Source organism: Cygnus atratus, chromosome 8 (assembly GCF_013377495.2).
Source record: "Cygnus atratus isolate AKBS03 ecotype Queensland, Australia chromosome 8, CAtr_DNAZoo_HiC_assembly, whole genome shotgun sequence".
NCBI lineage: Eukaryota > Metazoa > Chordata > Aves > Anseriformes > Anatidae > Cygnus > Cygnus atratus.
In genome coordinates, this window is record NC_066369.1 from 30,343,755 (window position 1) to 30,368,953 (window position 25,199).

Consider the following 25,199-nt stretch of genomic DNA (forward strand, 5'->3'; position numbering starts at 1 on the left):
GGGGCGGGACGGGGGCGGTGGCCGGGGCGGGGAGCCCCGGGTGCCTCAGGCGGCCGGGCGGTGCTCGGGGCCCGGGGGTCGATCCCAGCGCTTCTCGGTTCCCGGGCCGGTGGAGGCCTCGGGAGGGACGGGCCTCAGCCGGCCCCTCGTCGGGCTGAGCGGGTTGGGGCTGAGCCGAGCCCTGAGGCCACCGGGACGGAGCTCGTGTGGTGAAGGGAGTCCCGGGAGCTGCCCCCTCAGCCGGGAACCGCGGCGGCCAGCCCAGGAGGTCGGTAGGTGCCTCGCCGAGGAGGGGACTCCGAGTTCCTAACATGGGGTTTTTGTGTGTTGGGACCTGGGGGCTGAAATCACGCAGCGCTGTTCTCCCGCCCAGCAGGGCTGCGTAGCTCCCCTCGCTCTGGTTTTTGTCCAAAACTTCATTTTTTTCCGCTCTGGGCTGCGTGCTGCTGGCCCCAAACAGCTCCCCTGGAGCTCCGAGCTGATTGTGGCGGCTCTTCCCGTCAGAGCTGCAGCCACGGACCCATCGCTTGTAACAGGGAGTCCGAGGGGTGCACACGAGGGTGCACATTTTATAAACTAGTTACTGGAAAATTAACATTTATTCTTCTTTTCCTCCTTGACTTTAACCTACTTCCATTGTGTGTGTGTACCGCTGGTGCTTAATTATAGTGACACCCGTTTGCAGGAACCAGACTGTATCGCAGTGTCCCTGTGGGGTCCTTCTAATGCCAGTGTAATATTAAAGTGTCAGGCAGGCAGTCTGTGTATTATAAATAGGGTACTTCATCCATGATAAGTGATTATTATCTTTCTTTCCCAAGTGTAAAAGACCTATATAACTCAAGAAGGTGAGAGTGATTTAGGCCTCCCAAGTAAGAATCCAATGAGTCCTGAAGGGGACCCCGCGATGCTGTTGTCTTGTTGCTGAACTTGAGATATTCAATTTATTATACTGGAATATATTTTCTGAAGTCAACATTGGGTAAAATAATATGAGAAGCTGTTAGACCAACAGTACAGTGCGATTTAGTGTCCCTCTGTGGTGGTCTTCTAAAAACCCTAATCACCTTTGGTGGAAGCAGAAAGCTGCTGTTAAAGTTTACTGGCCATTAGTGAGCAAACAATACTAGTTACTGCTTTGAATCGTTTAAAAAAAAAAAGTTTTTTCAAAAATTCTTTTACAATTATAGTGGTAGTGTTCTTAAAAGTCCTAAGGCAGTTTTGTACATGCTTAACTTCAGACTTATGTAAGGAACAGAAATAAATAAGTCTTAAAACTAGGATTAAGTGTTTATCTTCATGCTTGATGAGTTAAAATTTTGACCAATTTTACTATTGGCCATTCTTTTTAAGGAGTTATAACTGTAAAAACAGAAAACAAAAGCCCCTTCTGATATGGGGTGGCAACAGAAAAAAAGCATTTAATCAGTTTAATAATTGTGTCACTTTTTAAACACTGAATGTTATATGGTGTTTACGACATTACACAGTATCACTGCTGAAGCTGTGTAAAACTACCCAGTTTTTCAGCTAGTTCAGAAGATGAAAGTCAACTTTTAGGTGATAGAGGGAATCCTGACAAATACACGGTCCAACGTTAGCACACTCACCTGTCATTTTCTCTGGAGGGCAAAGAGGATTTCACTCTTCTGCTAACACCAACAAGTGTAATAGGGAGTCCCCCATCACCTGAGTCAGTCGTGATCACAGACACAGAGCTCTTAAGTACTGTATCAATTTACTTTGTTATTGTTGTTTGGTAAAAAAGCTTTTTAAATTAGTCTGTGCCTCCCACAACCCATGGCCATGCTTAAATTGGCATTTTTCCCCAAAACCACTCTATTTTTGCTACTGCTGGTGACCAATAGCAACAATGAGAGAAGCACTGGCAGCAAAACAATCACAGGTATGGTATATGATATGTTCGTTCATTTTACCATTGTGACAAATTGTGCAAAATAGCGGTGAGTTCATCAGAGCCAACAAGTGCACTTCTGTACAATTTCTTCCGTTGTTTCTGTCATTAGGAAAATGTAGCTAGCGTGGCAAAAGTGGAAGTTCTAGGGGAAATATGTTATAAGGACAAGTCCTATTGATTTATTTCTAAACACGGATAGCAATGGTTTGCGTCACAGATGATAACTTGAAAATTTGCTATTATGCTTTCAAATAACATGAACTTGTAATCACTGTGACGTCAAATGTCTGAAATGAAAATAAAATGCAATAAAAGAAAACCTTTTACTGTCAATAACGAACAAATCGTGCATAAGAAGTAGCTCAATAACTCAAGCTATTTTTGTTTGTAGGTAAATGCCATGAGATCTGCAAATGTAGATAAGTATCTCATTTAGAAAATGGGAAGCATTCAGTCTAGATGTTAGGATAATTTGTGCTAATCCATGTATCCGAGGACAAAGAAGACTCTTATCAAACAGGCAAAAGAATAACAAATTCTAACTGTGATTGTGTTCTTTGCAGAATGGCCAGCAGTCCTGAGAATAATGCGTCCCTCTGTGATCAGAAAGTCACACACTCAGAAAGTCTTCAAGCAAAGAAGTCCCAGCAAGCAGAGGAAGCAATCTTCTACAAGAACTGCCGAGCAGCTTATCTAACTGTTTTAAAAAGCAGTTTAGAAAATATTAAATCAAAAGAACAACTCTGTTTAGGTAATGATTTTATTTTTTTTTCCCCCGTAACTATTGTGTGTGGTGATTGCCATGGGTAGTTTACTAACAGCAGCCAGTAATTCAGCAGTGAGAGTGTCCCAGTGCATAAACTCGGTACCTGCTTTAAGGAATTTACAGTAGTTTTAGATAGGGTTCAGATTTCAAGCGTTGGTTGCCGTATCTTTGAAGACATGTCCATCACTCACCTGTTGTAAAACGTGTCACGCAGTGATTCTTCAAAGTTTATAGAAACTACCGTTTCTCAATGCTTTTCATTTTCCTCAAATCCTTAATCTTTGTTGCTAGGTGTTGGATGGCTCATGGAACTGGGAATAGTATACAGAGCTTCTCAGCTCTAAATCACCACTGTGAAGGGGCAAAAGTCAATACCAGCTGACAGCTTACAGGGGACCTAAGTGAGTTGTTTAACACCGCCAAATTCGATGGCAGCATTGTTGCTTACATGGGGTGGACATAGGTTCTGCTTTTGGACTGTGACATTTCTGCAATAGTTGATTTCCCTGACACATGATTAAGTGAGTTGACCTCAGTTCAGTTTCTAGTGGACAATTACCCCAATAATCACAGAAAATCACAATGGTAACTGGCATTGAGTGACACGGAGCTTTGCAGACTCATAGGAGAGGTTTTGTCAGAGGTGTGGATATGATAATTTACCATCCCTAAAGATAGTCTCACAGGTCAGTTTTAAGCTACTTTGAGTGATATGTGAAAATGCTGCCTTTCCTACACCAAATTTTTGTGACCAAATGGATTATTTCAGACATTGGCATTTCCTAAGAATTCTTACTCTTATTAAAATTGCCCATGAGTTAAAATGTTTCCATAAACTAAAATGTTTTGTTTTTTTTTTCCCATCTGTATTATATCTTTGTCCTTTGATGAAAAGGATTATTTGTGTTTTATGTAGTAGCATGGGATTGTGTTAGAGAACCCATGAAGTGGCTTTCAGTCCTATTTTCTACCTGGAGTTTTGCGGTTATGTGAAAATCATAGCTTACTGTATTGAAAAGAAATGTTTCTAGCTCACAGGGCTGACAAAGGAAGTATGAGACATAAACCTTCAGTTAGATGAAAAGAACCCAAATGTGTCATTTAAAAAGTCATCGTTTTTATTTTGATCTTACGGGTTTTGAGGTACAGCTCATAATACACTTGGGATTGTTGATACTACAGGTTGCTTTCTAAAGTCCTCCTCGTCAATTATGATGCCGGTAAGAGGTATGCGTATTGTGGCATTGCAATCCTTTGTAAGGAAAAACAAGCAATGATTAAAGACAAAACCATGCTGTGTTATCGAATCATTTAATTAGATCAAAATTCTAGTGACCGTGTTTTTTTTTCTGCATACGTGAGGAAACATTTCTAATTGCTGCATCGTCCATGCCTAAAGTACATGAGGCCTCCACATGGAAAGCCACCAGTACAAAACTGAGTGTACGTTTTGGATCCATTGATTGTAGCTTCTTTCCCTATGCCACCACTTGAAATTCTACCTGCTAGACTTAATGTTATCCAGGCTTTCTGGGCTGCAATGAAAGTGCTTTTATAACATCCTAATGATAGTTTGGGGTAATCTGGATTTTAAAATAGGAGTGGTGCGAACAAGTGTCATCTCTTTTATATGTGGTTTGGCTTTCATCTCTATCCATATGGCACTTTGTACGTACCAGGTGTTTGGGCATTTTGGTTTCAAGGTCAACTCAGAAAAGGCAAGTAGTAGCTCAGGCTCCCGGTCTTTTCAGAGATATAAAAGAATCTGCTTCTTTTAAAATGTTAACTACTGAGAGTTATTATAGACTTATGCTGCAACTAAAATTCTGGCAATTATCATGAGTGGTGCTGCCTTTGAAGCAGCTGTGACTACATGCTGTTTGGATCGCAATCTAAACTGTGCAACATTCCCTTAGAGATTGGCCCTGCAAAATTTTACTTGTAGGAGTTGTGCTTACTCACAGATAGTAGTTTCATTTCCTGTGTTGTGGTATTACTTAGGGTATTTCGCAGAATCAATCTGTAAAGAAGTATAAATAAAAGGCTCAGTCTAATTGAACTTTCAAAACCACAAACTCGGGAGACATAGCATATAGCAAGTGCTGATCTCTCAGGTTATATAAAAATACAGCAAATTTGAAGGGTACTCTGTTAAACGTAAGTGAATAGTGTGCTACAATTGCTATGTGCCCAAGGTTAGTGTGGGTAAAGATGTAAGCTTTAAGCAAAATAATGGTTCTTGTGATATTTTCGTGTTATTAGAAGACTGCTGTCCTGTTTCTTCATTTTTCTGTAGAAGAAAGTGGTTCTCAACAGCATGGACGTGTCATCTCTGTGCCGGATCATACGTTGTGAGGGATGATCTAGAATGCAGGCCTAGAAACAGGCACTGCCTGGAACAAATGTGCTCAGCTGCCCCTCAGGCTGCTCTGAGCTGCCTGGTACTAACCACAGAATTCAAGGCCAGGGAAGGTCACCGTCGATCTGTATCAGTAGAACACAGGATTGAGATTATAAACAAAACTGTCTTTTACAGCCAGTTTTCCCTTGGATTGATGGTGCTAAAAAAAATAAAAATAAAAAAATATCTGAACATGGGAAGTGATTAAAGGATGTTTTGAGGTAACTCCTCCACTGACAGCTGGAATATATACTTAGCATTGTGTTTTATTGTTCAGTACTTCAACAGGCTGGAAGAAATCCATCTCAGAAGACAGTTAATAAATACTGGACTTCACAAACAACTACACTGAATTTTGATGATTTTTGTACTATTTTAAAAGAAGAAACACCAGCCACAAAAACTGAATTGCTTGAAGCATTTAGGAAAATAGACACAGATAACACTGGATATATTTTACACGACGAACTTTATAAAATTCTTACAACAGTAAGTATCAGATGAAACTTAATTATCCATTTGTAGCCCTTAGTAGAGATTTTGGAAATTGGATAGTAAAACTATTCTTGATCAAAAGAATCAATAACTGAGTCTTTTTTTCCCTTTTTTTTTTTTTCCTCCAATTTTGGGTCTTATTTTCTGTGGTCATCTACGATCTTTCTTCCATTCCGTACATTCCGTATAGTCTTTCAGTTGATAACCTGTCTGTCCATTTCAGCAGTTGCTCCTTGATGGTGGAAACTGGCAGAAGGATGTTTTTAATGCTTCCACATACTTTGCTGAAGCTCTATCTGTACAGCAATGGAGCAGCAGAAGGGGAAGCACATGTATGTGTCTCTCCCTTGGTTCAGCTAGTGCAAAGCCCTCTATTCTCTACAGGGTCCCTCTGCACCCCTTTGGGGTTTTCAGATTTTGCAAGAGAGTTAATGATATATGTTTGCTGTTCTCCCCTTACAAGTTGTCTATGCATATTCAGATACAAAGTTTAAAAAACAATGCCATTTATTTATCTTATAATAAAACATTAAGATTAATGTTTTAGTCTTATCACAGCCATAACTGGCTGTAACTTCAGTGATTTCACTGGATCCTATATTTAGTTCATCGTGGTCTCAGGCTGTGTGGGGGTGTGTCAATACTTTGGATAGAGGTGATGCATTGTCAACGTGATGCATGCAAATGTTGTAAGGTTTACTTGTATATGTCATTAATAGGCCTAAGCTAAGGGCATTTAAAAATATCTGGAACTTTTTATTTAGCTACTGAACTGCCACCATATTATTGGATTTCACTGTATAACGTGAAAGGTTAGAAAAGCATTTTTTAAAATAGCAGCTGAGGTTTTTGTGGTATTCTGAGATTATAGAAACCGAAACAAACACCAGGGAGCAGGAACAGTTAAAAATTGGCTAGTAGTAGAATTCTAGTAGACTGCTCAAAAGTGAGTATAAAACAAGTTTAAGGAAATGCAGAGGAGAGCAAACTGGGACAGAAGGAAGAAACAATTTACATACTGTATTTGTTGACCCAACAAGCCAGACTCATTTATTCACTTTGAGCATAGTGGCAGAACCTTCAATCTTCATTCTGCATGATCAGAAAGATAAAGTTGCAACGGTAAGGAAACATTCTTCATATAGGAGAAGACAGAAATAACAGATGTTGAGTGCTACTGTAGTTATGCCATGAAGATCCATAAACCCTGAAATGTTACAGAAAGGCAGCGCATTGCTCTGTACAGACCCAGACCGAAGAACTTAGTAGACATGCCTGCAGTAGCAACTGGTGCTGTTCAAAGAGGGGAAGATTAGGTTTGTTGCAGTGCACTGTAGCTCCAGGACCATATATCCACATCACATGTTTCTCAGCAATGAAGTTCATGTTAGATTTTGGTCCTGGTTTACACCATGCATCTATAGCTGAAAAGTGATGTGGAATAGATTTCTGTACAGCAGTTGCATACTGCTGGGTCGTTGCTAACAGTCCCACGCATCTGTATAGAGGAAATTGCTGGAAGACCTTGTGGAAGACATGCTTCCTGAGAGGTAAATCTTTTGGCCGCGTTGGAAGTGGGGTGCTCAAGATGATATTCTGAAAGGCATCTTCAAACGTGGCTCTGAAAGAAGAGAAATTGCTTTGAATGCACACTAATGATTCCAAACATAAACAGGTGCAAGGTGAATTCATACCTGAAATAACCCTTCTAGTGAGCTCAATTGCAGATATAGAATGACCTACTGTAGGTGTCACAGGGTAGTTCAAGTAAATGAGTGAGAAAGACTATTACGAAGTCAGATCTTGGTTGTCAGCGTGCTATATTACAAGTACAAATGACTGAGAACAGGTATTCCCCAGCTTATGGAAGATCTGAAATTGAGTTAAGTGTCATTCACGATGGCTTTCCGGAAGGCACCACAAAATTGCATAAGCTGATGCAATTAATCTGTTCAGTATGTAGTAGCATTGTAGGGTCATATTTTTTTACACTGTTGACCTCTATTTTCGTGATTCAGATCAAAATCCATTTAAGACAAGATTTCCTGAAAGGATATTAAAATAATCTTTCTTCGTGTTTTTATTGAACGTGTGCTGTAGGTGATCAGTATTCTTCACTAGAATCCAAACCTGAGTTGTTTTTTGTTTGTTTTTAATTACAGAAAGGTGAAAAAATGACTTTGGATGAAGTGAGCGCTATAGCTAACCTAGCTGATTTTAACTGCAGTGGCAAACTCGACTACAAGAAGGTAAGGCGAACAGTGATATTAGGCGTTCTTGATGTTATGGGCAGTAATGGTGTTATCAAATGCAGTACATACCAATTCCGTGTGTTGGTCCATCGATGACCTTACCCCAGCCCACCAGTTCCCTATGTTCTGCAACATGGAATGTCTTCAGGTATCTATTTCTGTTTCCCTCATTTTTTCTGGCAGGGTACTGCCCTGGCCATTTTCCTTGCTGCAAGTGAACCTAATGCGTTAGGCAGAGGCTAATAGTAAGTGCAAAGCCTAACAGCATGGCTGAAAATAAGGGTTAAAGGAATGGCAGAATAAAGATGAGAACTGAAAGCAAACTTAGCTAACTTACGAGAATTGCTGTGTCTGTAATATTTCACAATTCTTTGTATGGAGGGACATTATTTTATATGTTGAGCATCTAATTTTCAAGATGCAGCATCTTATCGATTACTGACAGCATCTCTAAGCAATGACTGACATTTGGTTACTAATGTTACATCTTCATTCTTAAAACTGAGAAAGAATGTTTTGCTTACCAGATTACCTTTCTTTATCTCAAGTTCTGTGACTTATATATGGCAACCAGTGAGCAGTGCTGCAAGACTGCACTAGGGAAACTGGAAGTTGACGGTCGATTGAAGCGTCAGCAGTTTGGAAATCAAGGTGAAACTTCCACTGAAGGGATCACGCTGCCAGTATTGAAACCATCACCAAAAATCTCCAGGAAGACTGATCACAAACTAGCACCAACAAAAGGTATTTATTTTTCATAATGGGAGCTTTCATTGTTTTAGAGATTGTGTTCTGGGTCAATGAGCAGTTGAGTATTTGCTTAAATTTTCTCAGATTAGTGAGGCTGTTGTTGACTAACGTTCATTTCTACTGTGGCTAAATGTCTCAGTGGGATATCTGATTCTCCTGTTCAAGTGGACTTAGGCTGCATCTATTATCTGAAGCTGTCAGATTGTTAAGGGTGAATTTGGTTGACTCTCCTGTGACACAGTCCAGATGGAAGAGAGAAAAAAGAATGCTCAGGGTGTTGTAACATACCAAATTATTTATTTCCATTCCACATCAGAGATGAAACCTTAAACATCCACGAATAAACAGTCTGTTTGTTTCAATTATTGAGGCCACTTTTCAGGAAGAACGTTAAGCTCTCAGACTGATTATGCTCGAAGTTATAAAGGTACTTAAAAACTTTCCCAAACTCGAAAAAGGTTGCAGGATAATGGACTGTAAAGGTACTACGTACAAGATACTTGTTTTTGTATGGAGTGTATACTGGTTAAGTTACTTCAATTCTAAGAAATACTAAGGAAGTGCAAAGATGACAAAACAGCAGTGAACACTGAATGTACGTAGCTAAATCAACAACTGTACTAGCAGAGTTGCTCTAACATAAGGAACCAGAAAGTAAAGGCCTGGAAGTAATTGCTTTGGGCAACTGTGCATTTGAAGCAGGTTAAACCTATCCACTTAGGATAGATCTACCTTGATTCCAAGGTAAATGGAATCCCGTGGTAACAATTTCTTGTCCTTCAGGCAGATTTGGATTCCAAGGTTCTCCATTTGTATGCCCGTTCACCTGGGATGCACAGTCAGGGAAGTAAAGATGTTTGGCTAATGAATGACTGTGTTAAATTATTGTAAGGGAAGTCAGTTTATCAGATTGAAGTTCTTGTTATCCATTTTTTTTTCTGTCTGTGTAAGGTTTTATGACAAATAGCACTAGAGGTGGGATACAATAATGCAATAATAACTAAATATCTATGTTTATAGGTGACAGCAGAACTCCTTCAAGACCCTTATCAGCTCAAGGTTGCAAAGCATCCGTTTCTTTCACTGTCAGTATGGGTGCCAGTAGCAACAGAAACACAAAGCTAATTGAGCCACACACAATAAAGGTATCATGTAAGCTAGTCCTATTGAGGTTATTCTGTTTTCCTCTAGGCACATACGTTACTGCATTTTAAATAAGAAACTGTTTTTCTCTGATTTTTAGCTTATGTTTTATTAACAGTTTGTCAAGGGCAGCTATAAACTATCAAGAGGTTTCCTGATACGTGTTATTACTAACATTTTTATATACTGTTGGTTTTGCTGACATCTAATTATTGAAAATAATTTTTCAGGTGTGAAGGTTTAATAGAACAAAGTGTGTTTTTTTATAAATGAAACCACGGTTGGATAAAACGTTTAACGACTTTTTGAGAAATTTAAAATTGAATAATTTATTAGGTTGGTGAGAACTTTAAATGCTTAAGTAGTCTGAAAGATTGTGTATCATAAACCTTTATATGAAAGGTAATTGGAAATAAATAACAGATCTCTGAGCATATTCAGTTTGCTGGGCATTAATTTGTAAATATATGCTGTAGCTTGAAAATATTGATTTTTAGTTAGACTAATATGTTCTATCACTATTTTCTTTTAAATAAATCACTCATTCAATATAAATTCCTGTGGGAGAAAGACAACAAAGTCACTTTGCTAAGTCAATATTTGTAGAGTGTTAATATTGATCTTTTTCCTTTGTTTTCCCTTTCTCGACTGAACCTTTACTAGTTTTCTTTCAACAGAAAATAATAGCTGTAGAAATATAAAACATTAACTGGAGACTGCTAGGATACATTAAAAATGAGCACCTTGAGACCTCCGTATGAAAGGAAAAAAATGGTTATGACCACATAGTAGAACTGCTGCTAGAAAACTGAACTGATTGTTCTCATGAGTTACATTTTTGTTTCAAATAACAACTCTGTATTTGTTATTGAACTCTGAAGTCCTTTATATCTTCGGCATTGCTATACAGTGACATTTGTTCTATATTAAAATTTAAAAACATAATCTCAGAGGAATTTTTTGCAGTCTGTTTAGGTATCTGGACCTCCATGCAATTTAACCTGCAATTTCACCTTGTTCAAACATGATATGTAGTATATAAAACCATTGCGCAGTTTCCCAATATTGGATCCCTCTTTCTTTGTACAAGCCAGTAAGAGCTGCCTCGAAAAAAAGCAGCTGCAGATATTGAATACTATTGATAAGCATCATATAAAAAATAAATCAATCAATAAACATGAATAAGTTTAAATTGAACTGCTAAATTTGTTAACCCTAACTGTTAAGGACCCAACACAAGCTCTGTCAAAACCAATGAACATTTACACAATGAGTCATTTGAGCTATGGACTGGAATCTAGAGCCCCCAAATTCTTCTTTTTTATCTTACATGTAGAAAATATATTTATTCTGCATGTTAAATAAGAATAGCTGTAGGAATTTAAAACATTAACAGGAGACTTCTAAGATGTGTTAAAAATGTGCACCTTGAGTTCACAGTATAAAAGTATGTAGAAAAGTAATTTTTTTTTTCTGCAGTTCATGTGTCTTTTGGGGACAAGAAGTAAAAATTGTGTGGATGCCCCATCCCTGGAAGTGTTTAAGGCCAGGCTGGATGGGGCTTTGAACAACCTGGTCTAATGGAAGGTGTCCCTGCCCATGGCAGCAGGGTTGGAATCAGATGATCTTTAAGGTCTCTTCCAACCCAAACCATTCCATGATTGCCATTGTGAAGTTGGGCTGATTCCAATTTCACTTCTCTGGCAGAAGATTACAGTGAAAGTCAAAACATGGTGAACATCTACACTTAAACACTTCAAAACCCATGGAATATGTTCATAGCACATTCTTCCGTGTGTTTTCTTTTTCTTTTCCTGTGGAGGTTTGTGACATATTCAAAGATGTAAATAATTTGAGAATAAGAAATAGACAAATACAGAAGTGTAACTGGTGTAAACAACACACTGACCTGTTGGGCTTCATCTGTAGCTGATTGACAGGTAACTAATATATTGCTGATATTTTATTTTTTTTTTCCCTGAAAGAAAATTAGAGTAGAATAATTCAGGTGGAAGAGAACTTCAAAGATCATCCAGTCCAACACACAATCATCATTTAGCTCGCTACATTTACATCTCTGATTCTAGTTTGACAATGATAATTTAGAGAATATAGCACCACCTTATGCTCTCTGCGAGGATAACAGTTTAGTATTTGGTTTCTAACACATTGTCAAACTTTTACTTAACTGTTTCTATAGAATTCGGTGAGCTGTTTCTATAGAATTTCTATAGAATTTGGTGGCAAAACTGTGGGCCAGGACTGAAGTCTCTTAAATTCATGAGTCCCTGAGTAATTTATATTCTTAAGAAACGTAGAGTTCTGTGTAGAGAAATATAAATTGAGGATCAGAGCTGCATGTGTTACCAGCTGTGGCATTTTACACCCTGGGTATACGTGCACTAGCAAAGTCCAGTTCTTGCCTGACACCTTTAGGTCATTGCCTGCAAAGTACCACCAACTGAGCGTGAATGCATCGCAGTGAGGACTAACTGTAAGAGCTGTGAAATGAGACATGGCACTCTGATGAAGACTGTTTGGCCTTAAATTGAGTTAGGAGTCAGTCTCCTTGCTGGGAGTTACGTGCAGACGACCTGCAGACCTCTACTTTTTACAAGCTCACTTCTGAAATCTGTGTTAACTTACCTTTTACACTGAACACTCTGCATGGATAAGTACAGCCACCGGGACAGAGCTGTCTGCTGAGATTACACTGAAAGATTCCTTCTGCTAGGCTGTGCTCAGAAACTTAATCTTCCATTGCTAGGAAAATAACTAGAAATAATGGACTTAATCACAGAGAAGTAAAATCAAGAACATCTTCCTTTCTTTGAGGCATACAACATGTCTATAAGGACTTTATTTTTCTTTTGCTAAATGATGTTTGAAATTGAAAATAGTGACTTACTGTTAAAAAAAAAATAAATTTGAAGCTTGTAGCTGTTTTAACATTTTAGCAAAATGATGGCTTCTCTAGGAACTGTACTATTCACAAACACTGCTATCTTCTATTTATGACTTTCCAATGGCTTTAACAGAAGCCAAGAAGAATCACTTGATTTTACTAGTACCTGTTTGTCACTCATCTGAGCAATAACTCCTCATTGTTCAGCTAATCAGTTATGTTTTTTGCTTGATTGGTCTGATGGAAGTAAAGTAGCAAAATTGCAGTGTTTCAGTGATAAATCACACAATTAGTCCATTTCATGAATATGGTTTGGTTCTTCATGGCAATTCAAATTTCATTTCAACCATTAGAGCATTGGGGTAATCTGTACATTTTGGAGCATTTTCGAAAGTAAAGCAATGCTACTAATTGGTCTGCAAAACTTGACTATGAAAAGGACTATGTGAGAAAATTCATTTTAAAAAAGAGCAGAAGATCAGTGCTACACCTTGTGGTGAATTTTATGCAGCATTCATTAAGTTATCAAATTAATATATTTCAGAAAAGGAGTCTTTATTTTGATAAAAGATCAAGGCAACACCTAATGTTTCTTTGGTTTCCAGGAATGGCAATGTGCACAGTCCAGAGGATGCTTCTACTTAGAAGAAGATGGTGAAATCATTAGTCACAAGTACAGGTTGCACATACCTCAAAGGTCTACAGTGTGTATTACTATCAAGCCTTTAAACCTCCGTCAGGCAGAAGGTAAATGTATTTGTATCTCTTCGGAGAGTTTTCCTCTCTAAAAAACATTTTCTTTCCTCCTGCTGATACAACTTGCCTTTTCTCTCTCACAGTATTTTGTGATATTTTGCAATTATTGCAAAATTTTCATAAACTGTGCAATATTTTTAAAATTAAAAAAAATATTTTATACAACTTCAGAAGAGAATATGATGTAAGTTTCCTAAAATCCTTAATTGCAAATATCTGGGATTGAGGAGCCTTAGTATAAAGAGACCTAATAAGTAATAATGCTCTACTAATTGTAGAAAACAGTGAAATATATAATGGATTTTTTTTTAATTACATTAACAGGGATCAATGCTGTAAATACAATAGAAATACCAATTTTGGAATTCCAAGAAAAAACAATTTTGTGAAATTCAAAGCATTTATTTTGGGGATTTTTTCTTTTAGGAAAATCTTGTCATTGGTTGTCAGTGGATACAGCTTTGTATGTTCTGAAGGAAAATGAAACCCAAGAAAATCTACAGCTTGTGAGCTTTACCGAGCAACAAAACAAAGAGGTTAGGTGTTTCTGTTATATTCCTGTTTGATTTTTTATACCTTCAATGTATGTGTTTTTGTTGCATGGGAGTTCTCATATGTTTGGAGGGAATTCAAAACTGTACCTAATCAGGCTAAAAGAGAGAAGAAACGTTGTTCTGTGCTTGTTCACTTTCAAAATGGACAGAATTTACACAAGGTAATATGTAATACCGTCTTAGTTATGACCTTTGGATGGGGTGAATTGAAAGCCACGTGTTTGGAATTTTAATGAAGTGCCTGTGAGGGCCTTATTATAAAGTAGTGTGTTGGCAAGTGTTGCCAAATTACTGGTTATCCATATAGATACTCTGTGGAAACTCAGTTGTATTCATGCATAAACAAAACAAAAAGTAATATTTGTTACAATTCCCTTTAATTTTCTTTCTGCTTGCCGTATATAAGATCTTAAACTTCATGGTGCATAGAACATTCCTATAGCAGGAAAAAGGGAGGAGAAGCAACTGGTACTCAGAAGGTATTCAGCTTGCTTCTTAAACCCTAAGACATTTGTGAATTTTTACATAGGAAGTTGCTAGTTTGAACACACCTGATAAATCATGGAGGAAATGAAAGACTCAGTGGGTTTTGTCAGCTTCATTCTGACTGCTTTTGTTCTGAAGTTTAAGATTTGGAAAGAGTTACAGATCTGAAAAATGATAGGACTGCTATTAGGCATTTACAGTAACAGTTGTTCTCCTCTCCTTTCTCGTCCCAAAGATCTTCTAATTCTTATTGCAACTAGGAGATTCACTAGTTTTTGGGTCTTCAAAATGACATCACATGGCATCTAACTGTAGACATTCTTTTTTTAGGAAAGAATCTAGCATTACCAGTGCTTTCAAGTAATTAATCACCTTTGTTTCACTATTACTAGTAATAAAGGAAGGTATCATTTGAGGAGTAACTTACAGATTTGTCTTTTTTAAGAGCAGATGTTTGGATGGAAAGGGGAGCTTGCATCAGGATTTTACTGGCTACTTCCATTCACAACGGGCTGTAGGCTGAAGAAGGTGAAAACACAGATTACTGGAGAAGCAAAACTGGTGTATAGAGGCGAAGACAGTGAACTAGCTCTTACCAAAGAGTGCCGGTGAGCCATTTTCTCAAATAGGCATGGTAGCTGCTACAGAAGTATGCACTCTAAATAACATCTAGCTTTTTATTAGCTATACGTTACTGAAATACTGTTGTAAACTGAATAGCTATCAACAATATTATGGAACAGTAGAAAAATTTGAAGTATTTGGAAATAGTTCTGCCTTTTTCATCTTTTAGAGCAGTTTTATTGGATATATTTGAAACAATTGATTTGGATGGAAACGGCCTTCTGAGTTTGGAGGAATACAATTTCTTTGAGCTGAGAACTAGTGGTGAGAAATGTGATGAGGAAGCTTGGGCTGTATGTAAAGGTAAGTTTGTTGCTGCACTTGATACAACTAATTAGAGCTATAAATCTACTTGCAACCTGTTTGTAGCACCCTATTATGTATATAGTGGTATACAGTCCGGAAGGGCTGAGCATTCTGTAGCCTATGCTAAGAACAGGAGAAGGGGGTCTTTGGGGGTGTAGTGATAGGACAGGGAGTAATGGTTTTAAACTAAAAAAAGGGTAGCTTTAGGTTAGATATTAGGAAGAAATTCTTTACCATTCTATGATATTGTTCTTTTCTCCCTCTCCCCCTCTTTTTTTTTTTTTTTTCCTTTTCCAATCTCCTGTCCTTTGTTTTGCTTTCTTCTGGTTTGTGTGTCACTGACCTTCTTTTAAGAAAATTCTTCCCATTGCTAATTGCAAAGTTCTGTAGGTTCAAGATGTTATGGCTGCCAAAAAACACAGGTTTTCTAATCCACAGATCATATAGTGAATTGGGCTATAACAGGTATTTATTGATTCAATTTCCTTTCTGTAGTTTAAACAGATATTGCTTTCATATCTCACAAGGTATTGAGAGGGGCATTTAATCATGTAAGGTGCTTACAAGGGCATCTGGAGCTCATTATGGTTGCCTAGAAAATTAGACATTAGAAAACACCTATTTCAACTATATACTTTTTTCAGATATAAGCAGTTTTTTCATTGGAAATCTGTCTTTCAAAGGTTCATATATGGTGTGTCAGTTTGTCCATGTTGTGCTATATGAGAGCTGTGAGATTTCTGAGGCTTCCATGAGTGAGATGGGGAAGCTGACAGATAGCTGAGCTTCTTCCAGCTGTACTTTGTTTTCTGTCTGCAGATACATCTTGCCAATGTTACTGGACATCCTGCCAGCTTGCAGGAGCAGCACTGGGCCACAAATGTCAATTTTGAGAAAAAAGGAATTCTGTGACATTGTAAAGGCCTTTAGAATTGACATATTCACCTCATAACAGGGCTAGGAAAACATAACCACCAGTGACTGTAGGCTGCCCTGATAACACAGTGTGTGGAAGCAGTGGTTTCAAAGCATTGACAGTTTGCCTGAAGTGACTGGACAAACTGGAAATTCAGAAGCCATTGTATGAAAACTAGAAGTTTCTATACAAAATACATGTTTTTTCTGCAACCCATGTCTGAAATACCTGTATGGCATATCATCACATACCAGCCCATAGCATCTGTTAGATACAACTGCTTTGTAGCCTATGACACATTGATTAATTTGGGCCAAAATACCTGAGATCTGGCAAGTTGTGCCAACTGTTTCTCCCCAAATCACTCAAAGATATTGGAGTTTTTTTCCTAAATTATGGACAGATCATACAAAAATACTTTTCAATAAATCAGTTTCTCTTTCATCCCTTTACATGTTATTCCCCACTTGATTGCTTTGTCAGTGGTGCGCATTTGTGAACTAGTCTTAATGTGAGTAGGAGGGGGGTGTGGGTGTGTGAAGTGTGAAAGAGGGGAAAGAGAATATGGTGAATGTATTACCAGGTCATTAATCAGTTGAAGGGTTCAGACGAATATCATAAATCTTGACACCAAAGTTCAAGCCATTTATTACAGCATCTGTACCCTTAGATAGATTTATTAAATTGGTAATCCCTTTTTAATAATATATAGTAAAGATTTAGCATTGTTATGAAGATGAGAAAACCATTTTTAAAAATCCCTGACACAAGGACATTTCAATTATGTGTTTGCTGACATTAGAGTGGTCAATCTACCATATTCTATCAAGAGAGGGCTGTTAGGATTACTGGCATTTTATTGCTTTTTAAGAACTAAGTAAATCATTTCTATATCAAGGACCTCAAGCACTAAGGGTGCTGGCCCCACCAGACTTTCATTTCCCATTCCTAATATACCCTATTCTGCAAATCTCAGCCGCAACAGATACTGCTGGCAAATACATAAATAAATCAATAAGAATTATTTCTGTTTCAAAACCTCACCCTCTCTTAGGTAATACAAGGGGCCAGCTGTTTCTTGTCATTATCTAAAATCCACAGTGAAGCTCTGCAAAAAGCATGCGTCTTATCAAGGGCATTCTTTCCCAAATCGTGTTTGGACAGCCTGAGGCTGCAAGATGGCTCCATCTTGGAGACCTCATTACCATTAAGTGGGAGTTTGGCTTTGGAAAGACAAAGGGTGTTTGCAGAGAGCTCAGACATTGAAGTGTTACCTTCTATTTCTTTTTAAACAGAGAATTTTGATATGAAGAAGAACGAACTAACAAGACAAGGATTTTTGGATCTGAATCTCATGGAAGCCAATGACCGTGAAGGGGATCCTAGTGACCTTTGGGTCACTTTATTGTCACTGGGCTACAATAAAGCATTAGAAATGACAGAGGTATGATAGCTGTATAGCAAAAGCAGTTGCTTCACATACAACTTGCTGCACGTTTAATTGCAGTACTGTTTCTGTCCAACATAAATTGATCTCAGTAGGTCAGTGATCCAGTTCAAACATTCCTAATACAGGATTTACACCAAGACTTTCAGTCAGTATCACATTCTTTTTCTTAAGATAACCCTATTGTTGTTGAAATAGAGAATTCACCTTTTGCCGTAGAGAAAGACAGTATTTTGTGGAGTTGTACAGGAAGGAATCTTCAAGAGGTTATACCTCTTGAAAGAATTCGTGCACCTTGCTGGTGAGCAGTAATAAGAAGACAGTGACCTGGTAGAACTGTGACCTGTCAGCAAACCTACAAAATGCAGGACTCGCTCTATTTAAAAGAGTTATTTTGCTGGCCCAAGCCATAAAAGAAGCGAACAGTCATAGAATCATAGAATATCTGAGTTGGAAGGGACCCACAAGGATCATTGAGTCCAACTCCCACCCTCTCAGTGAAGAACTTTTTCCTGATATCCAGCCTGAATATCCTGTCATGATATAACAAAAAAGTTACTGTAATGCAAACTAGTTGTTACTGCTTACAGTAACTTGAAAATTAATACAGTAACATCAGAGGGAGAACAAGGGGACTAGAATGGATTTAGAAAGTATTGGAGTGTGTTGTGTTGACTAGGATAACTTTGTTTTTAACAGGATTGAGTTCAAGATTTTCAGACATGGCCCAATGTTGCCTTTCACAATAGTGTCTGAACATGTTCAACATAAAATTTTAATGAAAGGGCTTTGGGTGGCAACTGTTTACTTAATGAACCAGGTATTATTTCTTTATTTTTTCTGTGTGCTTATAGGTGTGTGTTTTTGTTTTTTTTTTGAAACACTATCAGTGTTGGCGTTAATAGTTCTCACTAAAGAAAGAGGATATTTTGAATGAAGAGGGAAAAAATATTAACAATTCATTAAAACCATTAAATATGTAGATAATTTCATAATTCGTTTTTTCCTCCAAGAAAAGCTGGCTTCAGTGAAAATGCGGACATCATGGTGAATGATTATGTAACAAGTAGCACTTTCTCCTTTTCCTGCAAGTATGATCAACATTGCAAGTCCAAAACTGTCTTTCTGCATTTAACCCATAAGAGGGAGCTATCCTCTAAGAAAGATGAATTTTGAGGAGGATTTTATCAAGTTAGATGTATCTTGTAGATACGTTGTGCCTTATTATTAACTGTGGTTCATGGCTATAGTTTTTGCTTTCTAAAGGAAAACGTAACTTTCTGAATGCTTTAGTTTTTCATTTAAAAATGTGTATCTACTTAACCTGTGTCTGTAATTTAACCTCTTAATTCCTGGATTTTTGAAGATTTAGTATTTGATATTTCAGGAACTTTGAGCCTAACAAGTTCAAGACAGTACTGAAAAATCCTAGCGGGTTCCAACAGCCTTTTGAAAGAAACCAAGCTGCTATTATTTAGTCTAAGAAAATGCAAACTCCTGGTTGTTACGCATACTATTCTTAGCCAAGATATGGCAAGAGCAGAGTGCTTAATGCAACATTGCAGATATTTTAAATCTGTGTGAAGCAGCACAAATAGTAAGAGTGTGACAGGTAAAGCAGACAGTTCTATTTCGGACACTGACATTCGTATGTCATCTTAATTCCTGTATGTTTTGCTATCTGAGGAAGGAATGGTTGTGTTGGAGTGGAAGGCACCAAGCTGCATATCGACTGTACTGTAACTGGCACAAAGAACATTCATCTGTCCTTACCTTACGCTCAATTTAAAAGATCACCACAGCTTCAGGTTTTGAAATTTTACTATTCAGCGACACACTTGCATTTGGATTATTTCTCTTCAGAGCATATATGCAAATACTTAAGAACTATGGATGAAAATCTGAAGGGAAAAACCAAGGGTAAATTAATGATAAAACTCTTTTTTACTCCATTGCAGGCATGCCCCTTTGTCATTGACATCTATGCAGAAAAATGCAAACCCAGAATTAAAGCCATATATCTAGAGGCAGGCAGCTGGCAACTCAACAGGGCTATTTGCAAGTCTGTTGTTAATAAAGGAGATGCCAAAGTAATGGATGGCTGTGAAAACATAATTGTCTATACCTACAGAGCAGGCACGCGAATCACTTCTGTTATTGAAAATAAGGTACGGCATGATACTTCTGTAAGGTACTTTGTGTTAATGTCCGTTATTATTTATCTTCTTCCCTCTGTGCTTCATTTTTGAGAATTACATTTTCTGATAGCAAGTTTCTCTATCTAGTTCATTAAAAAAATAACTAAGTGCTTGATACAAATTCCGTTTTGAGATATGACTCAGTTCAAAAGTCTCAAAAGTTCCAGTGTTTTTGGAAAGGACAGTTTATGGTAATGAGGTTCTATTAGCAGTGCAGAATATTTTTCTTCAAATTTCAGTTTTTCAATATTTTGATGATTATAGGAGACAGATTTATAATAGAACATAATACTACTAAGAACAGGAAATAGAATTACAGAAAGAGCAAAGACTACAGCATTTATATTTTCAGTGTTTACGGGAAAGTGATTTGCATTGATTGTGTTTTAGAGGCATATTGTGAACGAATTTTTAGTTTGCTAGTCTTACAGGTCTACTTCACTATTAATCTGTGCTAACAAATATAAATCCAGGCAAAAGTGGTTGGTGAGATGCAGAGATTTTAAACCTTTTTGCATAGATCCTGGTGGATGTTCTGTTCGTTCTCAGTTTCATTTAGAACAGGAACCTTGAGTAAATAAATGCCGTGCAGTACGATGCTAAACTTACAGTGCTTTAAATCTTAAAAGTTCACAGCAAGAAGTATATTTTTAAATGGACAAACATGCAAAAGGGTGTGGGTTGGTGGACTAATATTAGGACTGAATGCTGAGGCTCTCTGGAACCACAGGTTTAGATGTGCACTTCGCCCTTTAGGGTAGATATACTGGAGTTATTTATATGTTTGGGGATATGTCAGAGAAGGAGACAAGTTCTCTACTGAGGAAACTGGATGCTGTCTGGTTAAAATCACTGACCGTTACCATTTACACCATTTCATAAATAGCTCTGCTCTGCGTTGAAGCAAATCTCATCAGAGAATTAGTTGGCTGGAGACTTTTTGTATTGTAAACATCTGGAAAGAAATAATAAAAATGCAGTTTTATTTATCTGTCTTCTTCTAAGCTTTCCACAGTGTAAGCAGTCTGATCATGTCTTCAGTTATTGTGCTGGTGATTTCAATGGAAATAATTGTGTCTTTGTTATTCTGTAATTAAATTAAGAAAATGTACTATACAGGGTATAGTAGCATGTCCTTAGGCCTCGAGTCTGCATATTGCCTGGGGTAAACTGGTGGTTAAAGAATTTTCCATTACCTCAGCTTTCAGTTTTATATATTGGATCCTTCTGGGAAGCATTTGCACACCTTTAGTAAGAGTGTCTGTTCTTTGAGTGGCTGTACTTATATTTATTTAGTCAGATATTTTTTTAAATCTCTGTTAAGGTTAGCTGCTTTTCTCAAGGGGGAGTTTGGAACAAACCATGAGCAGCAGATGGGTCACATCTTGACGAGCATCTCTTACAAATACCTGTGTGTGGTGTCTTTGATTTGTGACAGTCCAAGTGGTCATTTATTTATGAAAGGAAGTTAAATACAAAGGAATATGAATACTCCTTACGTTGGGCATTTAACGTCAGTCGTTAGGAGCCTAGTCTCCCCTGAATGCCTACGTGGTTGGTGAGAATTTGAGAACGTATAATATGAGCTCCTGAGGAAATGGCCTTTTGCTGGAGGGTTAGGATTTTTGAAAAGCAGAATGGCTATACAATATCAGATAAAGATTATTTTAAGTCAGTGCCCTGTCTCCAAAAATGTCCTGCAGGGGATATCGCAAGTACAAAAACTGGGTAAACATTCAGCGACACTTCTCCAGATCTCAGTCCTAGCCACTAGTGATCTGCAACTCAAGGACTACTTGAGACAGAAATGTGTTCTTTGTGCTTAAAAACCCTCCACTTATTTTTTTTATTATTATTTTTATTTATTTATTTATTTTTAGTAAGAATTTGTCCAGTCACCTTTTGAAACTATGTAAAGTTTTAGCATCTGTAACACTTTATGGCACATAGTTGTCTCTCTTAACTGTGTTCCCAAGTTGCACCTTCAAAAGTGCTGAAGTTAATTCAAGCAGTCTTAAGTGACTTTTGAGAATGGATCTGGGCTCTGATGATGCTAAGGTACATTTGAAATTTTTACTCTTCAGAGAGAATGGCCATCAGCATCCTGAAAGTCCTCGTATCCTGTAAAAATAGCATTGTTGAGGGAGTAAGAGGATTGTGTGATTGTTACATAAAGAGCAGCCACTTAACCTTTAAGGCTAATGGGCTTCTTCATGTTTTTTCACTTGCAGTCTGAAAACAAAGTGATAATTCATGTCAACAATGAGCAGAGTAAGAACTGCCTAAGTAACAGGGGACTTACCGTTTTTGCTGTGGAAGTGGCACCAAAATCCATGACGGTAAGATTTTTTTTGTTTAGCCAATTCAAAATCTGAGCAAAAAGCAAAAATCATGTGACATTTTCACAAGTCATCTTTTGCAAGTCTTTTGTCATGATAAAGAGCGTGTGGATAGTGGAGAAGTCTGTCTTCATCACCAGTACAGATCAGATACAGCTCTTGATATTGCAGAGCTGCAGGCATGTTTGATGTATCCATGCTTCCCAGTGCAGATTGCTGTATGCAGCTGTTCAGTTTTTCATACATGTATTGAATTGAAACAGGCACATGTGCCACTTACTGATACTTTTTAATATTATTTTTCTAAGGCTGTATTTTTTTTTCCTTAACCAATTTTAATCAGATGTATAGATGGCTTTGAGAAGCACACCAAGAATGTGCTACTCAGAGGCAAAAATATGGTGATATTTTTCTGTATTCATTTATGAAGAAAAACCAGTCTTTATTATTCTAAAGCTACAGTCTCTTTCTTTCAATGAAAAGGCATCCAAATAATTTTATATTTCACAGCTTTCCAGTGTGGATACATTCAGATCCACTTTAATCAGTCCCAAGACACTGGCAGGATATGGGCCTATTTTAATATTGCTACTGACAATTTAGATATCTATAGCCTGCTCCTGTAAGGTGTTTTATTAATTTTAATTTCTGCTTCATTCAATACAAATTGTAGGCTCAGCATCCCTTGTGGATTTTTTGCTGTCATGCAATTAAATTAAATACTAAGATCTCATTAGAGATGCTGAATGTGTGTCATTTAATGTTTGTGATATAAGTTCTGAAACACTTAATTTTGCTTACATAGTATTTTAGGTATCATACACACAATTCTTCAATAAACATCTGTTTCACCTATGTTTTCTCTCTTGTATGCAGGTTTCTCAGCATGTGATGCCGCTGAACGAGCAGGAAGAATGGCTTTACAATTGTGTACATTCCCTTTTACGTTAAACATTCTAGTTAGAGAGCTGTTTCTTGGCAGTGTTCAAACTAAGCCACGATTTATTTTTTTTTTGGCTGCTTCTGCTGGACCATTTCTAGTCTTGTCCTTCTCCAAAGCTGGCTGCTTCTCAGAGTTTCATTTGTTAAAGCCAGTGAATCACATAAGTACTTATTTATTTCTGGAATCCCACTTTTGCTAATGGCTTTTAAGAAACATGAATAGTGATAGCGTAGGGACGGAATAACTGTAAGTATGTAAAATCCTTTGACAGAGTAGAATATTCACATACTGCCTAATGAAATACATTGGCATGAAAACGTTGAGAGACAATAAAAGTGAGTACTGTTCAGTAATATAGCTGACAGTTGCAACATAATTGTGCTTTATAAGGGCTAGTTTCCCTAAGTATGCCCTTATTTTCTGTAATATGTAAGGTAGTTCCATCACATGCCAGAACTGCTTCACTGAGAAAAAACTTTTGTTAAATTGGTCTGATGGATTCCTAATTCAACACTCCTGTGATTTTTATGTGAGAAATATAAAGGGGTGGGGTTCTTTAATCACCTGGTAAAGGATTTGATTTTTTCTCTTTTTTGATATTATTTTCTTTTATTTTTGTAACTTTATAATACTTATCTTACTTTTTTCTAAATGATTACCAACTGTTTTTATATTCTTTTACATAAAATAAAGTCTGGCTTTTCACATGTGATAAGGAAATAACATTCATTGAGGAAGGCAATTTTATTTTGTGCTCCTGACTGTTAACTGCAATTAATTATTTCAAAGGTAACTGAAGCAAGGAGGCTAAAGTCCACTAATATAGGCTGCAATAGAAATGAAAAACAACTTTGAGGTACTAAAAATATCCAGGCTGTTATGCTTTTCTAGTTCCTTTAAATGTCTGTTAATGTAAAAAATGATGACCCTGGTCACTGGATGCTTAAAAAGTGCTTGAGTTTAAAATAGCCATTAAATGTATGTGACCTCATCTGCAAGGGCAGCAAGAAGTTCTGAAAAGCTATATTTATCTGCCAGCAACTCCTGTACTCTGGTGTTCCTCTGCTGTAATCGTACACTGGGAAAGTAAATGTCAGTTACAAAATGAGAGTGCTGCTAGAGGCTGGCTGTGATTTATGCGCTCCAGCAACTGGTGCTCAAGGAGGTCTACTGGTGATCGTTCTTTTTTTTTCTTCTTCTTCTTTTTCCCCCCTAGCAAATACAGCAGATATCGTTTCATTTCCAGAACTGTCTAGAAGAAGCAGAAGTTGTATTAAGAGACTCCACACATTTTTGGTAACTTCCAGCCAACAACACAGAGCTCTGTAAATGCTGCCTCAGGCAACGTGTGGATACATCACAAGTTCCTAGTTGCATCTCGGAGAAGGAACAGGGAAATTATGAGGCACGGTACAAAATGAGCTCTCCCTTATTTTGCCCTTCTTCTGTTTATGACATCAGTCTCAGTAGACGTAGCAGGAATCGATATGCTGTTCTTCCTGCATTTCAGGACAGGAATGCTTAAAACTGAGAGAAGTTCTTGGCTGAGAGGTCATTGCATGTGGAAGGACTTGATTTCGCTGCAGTTAAGGTGTAGTGAAACATGACACAGCAGCAGGGCATGGAACCGCGTTGCTGTCCTGATCTTGCTGTTAAGAAGTTTCATTATCTGATTTTTTGAGGGGGAACATAGGCAAGTTCTCTGCTCCAAGGCAGTTTCCACCCTTCTTGCCCAGGAGGAGATCAGAAGCGAGACCTCAGCCGTATCTGCTGGGTGTTCTCCCCTTTGCTCCAAGCCCAGGCACCATAAAACCGTTCTGGCCACCACCTGAGGCCGATCACAAGGACTCAGCTACCGGCTGCCCTCCTCGGGGGGAGGCAAGGGGGGCAAAAAGCGGCGATAGCCGTGACACCGCGGAGCCGTGACAGGAGGCGGCGGCCTGGCCGCCCGGGCCTCCCTCACCGCCTCCGGGGGCGGCCTCAGAGCGGCGGGCCGGGCT

General features: G+C 37.9%; 1 protein-coding gene across 2 annotated transcripts; it reads left to right on the forward strand.

Moving 5' to 3' along the window:
• The first annotated feature begins 17 nt into the window (after positions 1-17).
• On the forward strand, positions 18-23,922 carry EFCAB7 (EF-hand calcium binding domain 7). 2 transcript variants are annotated; one of them, XM_035564397.2, is made up of 14 exons: positions 18-268; positions 2,482-2,669; positions 5,363-5,574; positions 7,743-7,829; positions 8,381-8,576; positions 9,603-9,727; positions 13,236-13,377; positions 13,813-13,922; positions 14,877-15,034; positions 15,220-15,353; positions 17,568-17,716; positions 19,678-19,887; positions 22,149-22,256; positions 23,133-23,922. In XM_035564397.2, exons 2-14 carry the CDS (start codon positions 2,483-2,485, stop codon positions 23,205-23,207), a joined length of 1,893 nt encoding a protein of 630 aa, XP_035420290.1. In that variant the 5' UTR covers positions 18-268; position 2,482; the 3' UTR covers positions 23,208-23,922. The 2 variants fall into 2 exon arrangements, with proteins under 2 accessions (XP_035420290.1, XP_035420287.1); XM_035564394.2 differs by having other exon boundaries at positions 20-272.
• Positions 23,923-25,199: the final 1,277 nt, after the last annotated feature.

What these genes read in the sequence shown, in the direction of transcription:
- EFCAB7 (XM_035564397.2), top strand. Translation starts at nt 2,483, where the DNA reads ATGGCCAGCAGTCCTGAGAATAATGCGTCCCTCTGTGATCAGAAAGTC. An exon ending in GCAAACTCGACTACAAGAAG is followed by an intron (nt 7,830 to 8,380) that starts GTAAGGCGAACA and finishes CTTTATCTCAAG; the next exon opens with TTCTGTGACTTATATATGGC. An exon ending in GCTCTTACCAAAGAGTGCCG is followed by an intron (nt 15,035 to 15,219) that starts GTGAGCCATTTT and finishes TTCATCTTTTAG; the next exon opens with AGCAGTTTTATTGGATATAT.